At 44.9% G+C, this 9,850-nt stretch overlaps 1 protein-coding gene across 1 annotated transcript in view; it reads left to right on the top strand.

The window, feature by feature from the left end:
- The first annotated feature begins 712 nt into the window (after window positions 1–712).
- Window positions 713–9,850, top strand: part of LOC125484642 (cilium assembly protein DZIP1L-like) — an 11,399-nt gene continuing 2,261 nt past the window's right edge. Inside the window, exons 1-2 of the mRNA XM_048604140.1 lie at window positions 713–766; window positions 7,362–7,946. Coding sequence (XP_048460097.1) covers window positions 764–766; window positions 7,362–7,946 — 588 coding nt within the window. The 5' untranslated portion in view covers window positions 713–763. The remainder of the gene's footprint in view (window positions 767–7,361; window positions 7,947–9,850) is intronic.

Here is a 9,850-nt window from a genome sequence, read left to right as displayed (position 1 = left end):
CCAACCTATACCAGATGACCTGTCAATCAAAGCAGCCTGGGAGACTGTTTTTAACTCTCACTGATAGTGCAAGTCTTTTTTCAAGTTTAAAGAGCACAGGATATAAGAACTTGTTTTGAAACTTAAACAGGCTTTGTCTGCCCCTCAAGAGTGTTTGTGTCTACTCAGTCCAGTCAGGGCTCCCAACATTGGTTTAAAGCTGGGAAAAATTGGATTTGTTGGAAGTCGGCCCAGGACTTTTGCATCTGGGTCACACCCACCAATTTTATGGAGGCTTCCTGACTCTGTGTGAACCTGTCCTGTAATTGTTTTGTCTTCTGAACCTAACTCGTAATGCAGAGTAGGTATATAGAAAGGAAAGCTATTTGTTACAAGCCCTTGCAATGTGAAGCTTCAGTGAGAATGGATACTGAAGTTTAACGAGTGGTAATGGTCGTACGTCAGTTTCCATTAACCCATGCCAGTACCAAGAGGGTACTTTTGTAGTCAACCTGCATCTTTATAAATGGTCGCTTAGCCTTTTAGGTTAAGTTTAGCTCCTTAAGCACACATACTAGTTTTGTACTTTCATGCATATTGTCGCAGCGTTGGCTGTATTTATCCTGTGCAATTGTTCTAAGACAAACGATACTCATGTATGCCTTGGCATGTTGTTTGGTCAGTCGTTTCCAAGCACTCAGTAGCAACTGATACAACATAGCTGCTCCGAGGGAATATTTGTTGTTTGCTGCAGTTTGGGATCTGGACCCAGCCTATAAAAGAAATGGTAAGGACTAAAGAATTAAGTGTGACTTGTGTACCATGTGCCGTAGAGTCAGAGGAACGTAGGAACATTGGAATGAGGAGCAAGATTAGGCTATTCAACCCTTCAAGCCTGTTCCACCATTCCATAAGATCATGACTGATCATCATCTTCCTGTGAGCTCCACCCCCTTCCTCATGGCCCTCGATCCCCTTGACGATCAAAACTTTATCTAACTCTGCCTTGAATAAATTCAATGATCCAGCCTCCACAGCTTTCTGGGGAACAGAATTCCACAGACAAACAGTCTTCTGAGAGAAATAAAATTCTCCTGATCTCCGTCTCAAAAGGGAGACCGCTTATTCTTAAACTGTGTCTCCTTGGCTCTCCCATGAGACAAAGCATCCTTTCAGGATCCTCTGATCAGGTCACCGCTGGAAATTAGATGTTTCAGTAAAATCTTGTACAGCTTTGTGTTGTAAGTGAGACATGTCAAAAATCCTGAATTGATACTTCATGTAACTTTGTGAATCCATGTTTATGTAATGCTAGCTAATTTCCCTTGAAATTGCCCCAAGATGGAGTGGTACTTGGCCTGTAAGCTCATCCCAGGCTGTGGATTGGGTCCAGCAAGATATTGGTGCATATCAACACCACTGGATCTCCAGGGTCTGTGCTGGTTGACAGTGTTAGGGTATTCACTGACCAGCTAACAGGAAACCAAGTCTCACCAGGCCTTATTTTGAATTTGAAGATTGGAGGTGCATATCCAATCAAAAAAGATGAGGTGTGCATTTAAAGGAACAGAACGTTTTTAAATGATTGGCAGCCAAACTGGCCATAGATGAGTAAGCCTTGACTTGCTGCTTGTAAGTTGTGTCCTTTCTGACCTGCATGCTATTGGACTGAGGGGAGATGGCAGCTTAAAGGTGGGAACCGCAGCGTAACAGAATGACTCATGCATTGACACTGTGCAGTCCTGGATTCTGCAGTGTAGTTAAATATCTTGTTTAGCTTGTAATAAAATTTGGGGTTCAGGCTTCTAGCACCGATGCAGGCCTTTAGAGGGGGAGAAGTTACTCCAAGTTAAAGAAGGTGGTGGTTAGACATACTTTTATGACTTTGTTGTGTTTTGTTCCTTTTAGTTGGTGCCTGTATCTAATTGATAATTTTCAATCTCAATTTTCTTGCTTTTGACTGGTTTGATTGGTTTTCTTTGTTGTTGTTTTGTGATTGGGCAATCACAGATGTACGTGCAATTTTAAACCTGTGACAATTAAAATGGATAGAAAGTAAAAGACTTGGGATTTGCATCTTGACTTTTCACAATTTCATTTTCTAACCTTTGGAAATCTCTTTATCATGTGGTTTGATGTCACAGTCAGTTTGGGTTTCAGACAGACTGAATGTGCAGAAGAAAAAGTCAAGAACTACCTTCAGGCTTCAAGTTAATAGTAACACTATCTTTTAGGTGTTCTAAATATTCTTATATGTGATAATCACAGATATGCAAGGCTCTGTTCTTACAGTTACAAAAGATAAGGATTATGTATTCTCTGTGTGTTTACATCTATGTGTTTATATGAATCTTCCAGAATTCTAGTTCACTGTAATGTAGTCTGGTGTGGTGGTGTATAGTATAATGTAGTCCAACTCTACCTACATTGTGCTATTTATGCTTACTGATGTGCAGCTCTGTGAAATCGTTGGAAGGCTGCTCCATGGTCCTGGAGCTTTTGGAACAACAGCTTCTAGCTCAGGTAGCTTGTCACTAACCAGGAATACTTTCCACAAAGTACTTAGGAATGATATTAACAAGATAGAAGCCCAGAAATCCTGGGAAATTTCCAGCTGGGAGGGAGAGAGGTTAGGCCCTTGTGTTGTATTTCTATGATAGCTGTGTCTAGTGGTGACCCTTCTCACCTCTGCCCCTTTGTTCAGGCTGGTTAACTGCAGTTAAAAAGCTAAACAAAAAAAGAATGAGCAGATGCTAGAAATCAGAAACAAAAACAGAAATTGCTAGAAAACTTCAACAGGTCTGGCAGTATCTGTGGAGAGAAAGCAGAGCTAAAGTTTTGGGTCCAGTGCCCCTCCTACAGGCAAACTGTTTTAACAAGCTGTTTGGAATTTGCAAAACAACAGAACATAAAAAGTATTGCACCACAACAATATTATTATTGGACTTTGATAATTGTCAAGAGTTATTCTGTAATTTCAGATTCCGTATACTTTCTTGCACAGTACAGAGACTGGCCAAATGCACCTTTAGGTTTGTCTTGTATAAAATAAATGACATTGTAAATGTATATGAGGAGTGTTAAGCCATTTTTTATATGATAATGCGTGCAAAAGACCTGCAAAGCATTTTTGTAACCCGCCTTTCCCTGTATCCCATCTCCCACTGGAGTCAAACTTACTCACTTATCCGCCAGCCTCTGCCGCACTCTCTCTCGCTTTCTTTCTCTCCCAGACTCTCCTCCTCATTCTTGGCACCTCCAGCCCTACTCTTGGGAGCTGTCCCCTCTCCTAGTACCTTCCTGTCACTCCTGACACCACCCCTATGCACTAAATGTTTTCGCCTCTCTGTCTATCTCGCTCGCTCTCTGTCAATTTCTCTCATTCCCCCTTTCATTCTCTCTCTCTTTTTCTAGTTGTTTCAGTAGGAGCAGGTTCTGTGTAATGTGGTGTTTGGTATTTGTCTGTACATGCCCTGAAGACGTCTGACCTGTTTACACTTGAGTATCAGCGTTTAGGTCTTTGTAGCGATATCAGAAGTGACACAACAGGCTTTCTGCTTAAATTGCAGCTTCCCTTCTGAGCCATGGGGAGTTCCATGAATCTCAAATGTAACTTGACTTGATATATAGCCTTTAACAGAACAGAATGCTTCACAGATGCCACTCTGGCACGGTGGCTCAGTGGTTAGCACTGCTGCCTCACAGCGCCGGAGACCTGGGTTTGATTCCACCCTCAGGTGACTGTCTGTGTGGAGTTTGCACATTCTTCCTGTGTCTGCGTGGGTTTCCTCCGGGTCCTCCGGTTTCCTCCCACAGTCCAAAGATGTGCAGATTAGGTGGATTGGCCATGCTAAGTTGCCCATAGTGTTCAGGGATGTCCAGGCTGGGTGGGTTAGCCATGGGAAATGCAGGGTTTAAGGGGATGGGGTGAGCATGGGTGAGATGCTCTTTGAAGGGTCGGTGTGGACTCAATGGGGGTGAATGGCCTGCTTCCACGCTGTAGGGATTCTATGAAGGGTAAAAGTAAGGGAAGGTGACTTATTGAGAAGATGTGAATTTTCAGGAAGTTTCCGCTGGGGGAGACGGGAAACATGTGGTTCAGGGAAAATAATCCCACATTCTGGGATCACTATGCACCAATAACTGAAGGATGGGGGACAGAGAAAGATGGGTATTCAGTGCACTTGGGGCTGGGGGCATTGAGATATGGAGGCACTTGCAGGTATGAGCAGAGCTTTCATTTGAATGTGTTATTGGACAGAGATCCAGTGGAGTTTGACTGGCACGGGGCGACATGTCACAGGATGATATGGGCGAAGGAATTTTGGAGGCGTTGCACGTTCTGTGGAATGTGGGAACGGAAAGAGAGCGTTGGTACTCGTGGTTGGAGGGATCAATAAGGGTATTGATTAATAGTAGGTTTGGGGCCAGCATGGGGAATGTGTGATGCTCACACAACATAGCTCAACTCAGTCAACGGGGTATCTTAGCTTAGCATGGCCGAAGGAGAGCGGCTGGCGAGAGACGCTGTTGGACTAGGCTGTGAGACAGATTAGGATCGATCGAGTTCTGAATGAGAAAATACTATGTTTAGAAGAGCAGTAACTTGTGAGAGGGAGGTCACTGGGTGCTGTCTGTTGTATGTGTAAATACGTATGGATGATGTCATTACAAGATTGTAAGATGTGGGAGCAGATATGGGCCATTCAGCCCGTTGAATCCTTTCTGCTGTTCAATGAGATCATGGCTGATCTGATTATCCTCAACTCCACTTTCTTGTCTTATCCCTGTAACTCTTGATTCCTTCAAAATCTATCTCGACCTAGAATATTCATAATGACCGCATCTCGACATCCCTCTGCGATAACGAATTCCACAGATTCACGACCCTCAGAGAAGAAATTCTTTCTCATCTCTGCCTTCATTGTAAAGATTAAGCCCTCTGACCCTTGACTCTTCCACAAGGGGAAACAACCTCTCCACATCTACCCTGTCAAGACCCCTGAGAATCTTATGTATTTCAATGAGGTCGCGTCTCATTCTTCTGTACTCCAGTTGTGAATGTGAACTGGGAGCTGTTTATGCTTTGATAAGGAGAGGAGTATTGAGGCGTGAGGAGGAGGTAGCTTGTCATCGAGGAGGCTGAGATTGTGCTCACTGCCCAGGAGATACCAAGAGGATTTCTCTGTGAAGAGCTTGGAGGTACCTTATTGTTGAAAGTGGTCTCTCTGGCCAGGCAGGAAAGGAGCATCCAGAAGCTTGTGGTACTCAGTGTTCAGAAAAGACGAAGTGTAGAATGGGAGTGGGGGCAATGAACAAACTGAGGTAAGGGTGATGTTGAACAGATCAAGAGCAACATTTATGAGAGTGTGTCAGAGGAACCAAGGTGCGGGTACAATAGGAGAATCCTAGAATAAAATCCCTATAGGACCAAAGCCTGCACCAAAGAGCATCCCCACAATCCCACCTTCCCCATGGCTAACCACCTAGCCCACACATCCCTGGACATTACAGGGCAAATTAGCATGGACAATCCACCTAACCTGGACATCTTTGGACTGTGGGAGGAAACCCACGCAGACATGGGGAGAATGTGCAAACTCCACACAGTCACCTGAGGGTGGAATCGAACCCGGGTCCCTGGTGTTGTGAGGCAGCAGTGCTAACCACTGAGCCACTGTGCCACTTGCAGAATCTGCCAGTCACATCCTTTTCCCTGTCGAGGCTGATTGTGAGGGATTAGCCATGAGCATGGTATGTTGGAGGGTAACCTTGCCAATATAAAAATAGTGCGCACGTAAACCATTGAGAGCGATGTCAGAGGTGAGGGGTGGTTGGTCTTTCCTTCTGGGAGAGTCAGGCTTGTTGCCAGCTACGGCATAAGTGCCAACAGAGAGAGTGCCTCAGTGATGAAGTTACTGCCAACAGTAAACATAGTCTTCATGCAACTACAGAATGTGCCAGTCAGAATAGAGGATTAACAAGTGCAGATTCCGTAAGGTGCTCTTCACTCACTGAGAATGTCTGGAGAGATCTGAAATCTGGGTATACCTTTTATTGTGGCTGGTCCTAAAGTTAAAGTCTTGCATTTATATAGTGCCTTTCACGACCACTAGACATTTTAAAGTGCTTTAAAAGCCAATTAAGTCATGTTTTGATGTGTAGTGACTGCTGTAACGTGAGGAACCTGACAAACAATTTGTACACAGCAAGCTCCCACTCAACAATGTGATAATGTCCTATTTTAGTGACGGTAATTGGGGTAAGTATTGTCCAAGATGGCGAGGAAAATTCCTGTGATCTTCTTCAAAGTGGCATCACTGGATCTTCAGCATCCATCTAAATAGGCAGAAAAGCCCGAACTATAAGTGTAGAGACAGCACTTTTTGCAATGCAGCATTCCCTCCTCTGAGCTGCTGTGGGATTTCTACGCAAAAGATTGTAAATGTGGGAGGCTATATAGTGCTGGATGTAAGATTTGGCTGAAATGGATTCTTTATACGGCAAACTTTTTACTAACTGGCAGCGATAAGACCAGGAGTGTGCTGGTTGATCAAATATTCCGGTTGATCAAGAGTCCACACAATCGATGTAAAAACACACATTAATCAATAAAAACATAACGCAGGGAATATACACATCACTGTTATGCTTCATTTACAGCATAAATTACTTAAATAATAAAGCAACTTTGCATTAAAGAAAACTTACCATTTGGGAACCTTCTCACTCACACCCTCAACTGACTACCCTGATATTGCGGTAGGTCATGGTGTTTGAGGAGAAATTGACTTGAAATTGAATCAACTGTTGATATTTTGTGTGGCCATTCAATTGAATGGCAAGTATGTTTACACTGAGGTAAATAAATGTAAAAAACAATAATAATTGGACAGAATAATAGTGAACTTTATAGTATTTGAGGTTCATAACTTTTGCCGTTTTATTGAGAGTGCTGGTTCACAAGATGTTGCTGGTTAAAACAAAGTTTGCTGTACTTCATTTATAGTGGGAATGTGGGAGGGAAGAGAGGATGGGGAGGAAAGAAAGATGTCTTGAACATTTCTCCAATTAATGGGGGAGGGGGGAGGTGAGTCGGTGTGTGGGGTCTGGGAGGGGGAAGGGTTAAAGGTTCTGAGGAAGGGTCACCGGACCCGAAATGTTAACTCTGTTTTTTCCTCACACATGCTGCCAGACCTGCTGAGCTTTTCCAGCAACTTTGTTTTTGTTCCTGATTTACGGCGTCCGCAGTTCTTTTGGTTTTTATTTGAAGGGTTAAAGGTGTTGGGTTGAGGGCGTGAGGGCACAATCTGTGTGGAGACTGTCATTTAAAATGAAAGTTGGGTAGTCTGACTGTGTGTCCTTTTCTCCCTCTCTTGCAGCCGTTTCTCAGCAACGCTTATTATCCCTCGCAATTTCACTGGGCGAGACCACAGAATTTCCGGGTGGTGGAGTTCCTGATATCATCGCAGGGCGCGTACCCGGGAACTGGGATGGGATTTGGTGCCATGTCGTTGGGCACTCGCGGGCCAGCTGCTTTCAAATTCCAGTCAAGGCACGAAGGCGTGGACTGGAGACGGTTTAGCGCCATTGACGTGGACAGGGTGGCCAGAGAACTGGATGTTGCCACCCTCCAGGAGAACATCATGAGTGTGACCTTTTGCAACCTGGACTCGGAGAGGTGCCAGTGGTGCCAGAACGCCGTGGATCCGGTCCTGCTGAAGGTTTTCAAACTGGCCCAGCTGAACACGGAGTATCTGCTCCACTCTCAGGAGCTCTTCACGAGCAGCATCCAGGCACTGGAGGAGCAGCTGCAGACTGCGATGGAAGAACTGGAGAAGACCAAGCAGGAGATGGTCAAACAGGCGGAGGAGCTGAAGGCTGCGAAGGAGGAAGGCAGACGCCGGAAGAAGATGATCACGACTCTCCAGCTCCTTGTGCAGGCAGGAGCAAATAACTATCACAAGGTACCCATACCTCAGCCCTGACTGTGAAGAGTGGGTTTGACTGTATGTGTTAGATGGAGAGAGGGTTGGAAAGCCATTTGATCAGGACGTTCCTCCATCACATTCCCATGACCTGATTGGCCTCACATAATCAAAGTATGCGTCAATCTCACAACATACATAGGAACTGAAAGGAGGTGCAGTTCTTTATAACAGCCTTCAGTTGCAATCTCCTCTCTTTGCGTTCCAAAATGACAGCCAGCTGTAAAACACTCTCACTTGTAATCCAGAAACTTGTCTCTATGTTGTTTGAGGAAGAAATGTAGACCAGGATGGTGAGGGTAGAGTACTGAGGCTTGTAGATTTGAGTCCATCAGGGATGATCTGGTTTCGTAGGCAGGTACTGAGGTTTGTAAATTTGGTGAGGGTAGAGCCCTCTTTTGAAGAGTAATGTGGTTACTTTATGTCTGTCTGAGAGTGCAAGCAGGACCGCAATATCCCATCCATAGTGCACCTGTCCCTGAGGCAGCACTGGACTGAGAATGTAGGCTAGCTCAGTTGGTGGGATGGCTGGTTTGCTAATGCTCAGTGACACCAACAGCATGGGTTCAATTCCCACGCTGGCTGAGGTTACCATGAAAGACTCTCCTTCTCAACCTCTCAGCTCGCCTTGAGGCCTGGTTAGGTTAAACCATCACCAGTTATCTCTCCCTATAATGAGAGTGGTCCTCTGCAAGTATGGTGACTTTACCTTTACTTGACTAGACTGAGATGTCAGCCTCGATCATGTGCTTGAGCCTCTCAGTATGACTCAGAACTGCGACCATTTGCTCAGGAAGCTGCAAAACATAAGCTGGGTGCACTGTTGTTTGTCATTAATATGAATGATTTGGTTGAGATTATAGGAAACGTGATTAGTAAGTTTGCAGACGACACCAAAATTGTTGGTATAATGAACAGCGAAGAAGGTTATCTCAGAGTACAATGGGATCTTGATCAACTGGGCTAATGGGCTGAGGAATGGCAGATGGAGTTTCATTTAAATAAACATGAGGTGTTGCTTTTTGGTCAGGCAAACCAGGGCAGGACTTACACAGTTAATGCCAGGGCCCTAGGGAACGCTGTTGAACGGAGAGACCTACGGGTGCAGGGACATAATTCCTTGAAAGTGGCGTCACATGTAAATAGGGGGTGAAGAAGGCGTTTGGCACACTAGCCTTCATTGGTCAGAGCATTGACCAAAGGAGTTGGGACATCATGTTACAACTGTACAAGACAATAGTGAGGCCCCTTTTGGAGTACTGCGTATGATTCTGGTTGCCTTGCCATAAGAAGGATGTTATTACACTGTAAAGGGTGTAGAAAAGAAATACAAGGACATTAGCAAGACTGGAAGGTTTGAGTCATAAGGAGAGACAGGATAGGCTGGGGCTGTTTTCCCTGGAGCGTTAGAGGCTGAAGGGTGACCTTATAGAGCTTTATAAAATCATGAGGGGCGTGGATTGGGTGAATAACCAATGCCTTTTTCTTAGGATAGGGGAGTCCAAAACTAGACGGCAACAGTTTAAGGTGAGGGGGAAAGATTTATAAGTTATCTGAGGGGCAACGTTTTCACACAGAGGGTTGTGTGCGAATTGGAAGAGCCGCCAGAGGAAGTGTTAGAGATGGGCACAATTGTAGTGATTGTAACGAGATCAGCCTGGTGGACCTCATAAAAATGAATTTCCTGATTGGTCCAGGTTAACAGACCAATCAGGGAGCCCTGGCTGACAGATAAAAACAGGAGTGTCTGAGGTTCTGAGATAACAAAGTGTGGAGCTGGATGAACACAGCAGGCCAGGCAGCATCAGGGGAGCAGGAAAGTTGACGTTTTGGGTCGGGACCCGTCTTCAGAAAAGACCCTTCTGAAGAAGGGTCCCAACCCG

Source organism: Rhincodon typus, chromosome 13, assembly GCF_021869965.1.
Source record: "Rhincodon typus isolate 14 chromosome 13, sRhiTyp1.1, whole genome shotgun sequence".
Taxonomy (NCBI): domain Eukaryota; kingdom Metazoa; phylum Chordata; class Chondrichthyes; order Orectolobiformes; family Rhincodontidae; genus Rhincodon; species Rhincodon typus.
Note: the sequence above shows the minus strand (reverse complement) of the source record. Positions and strands in the feature narration are given on the sequence as shown.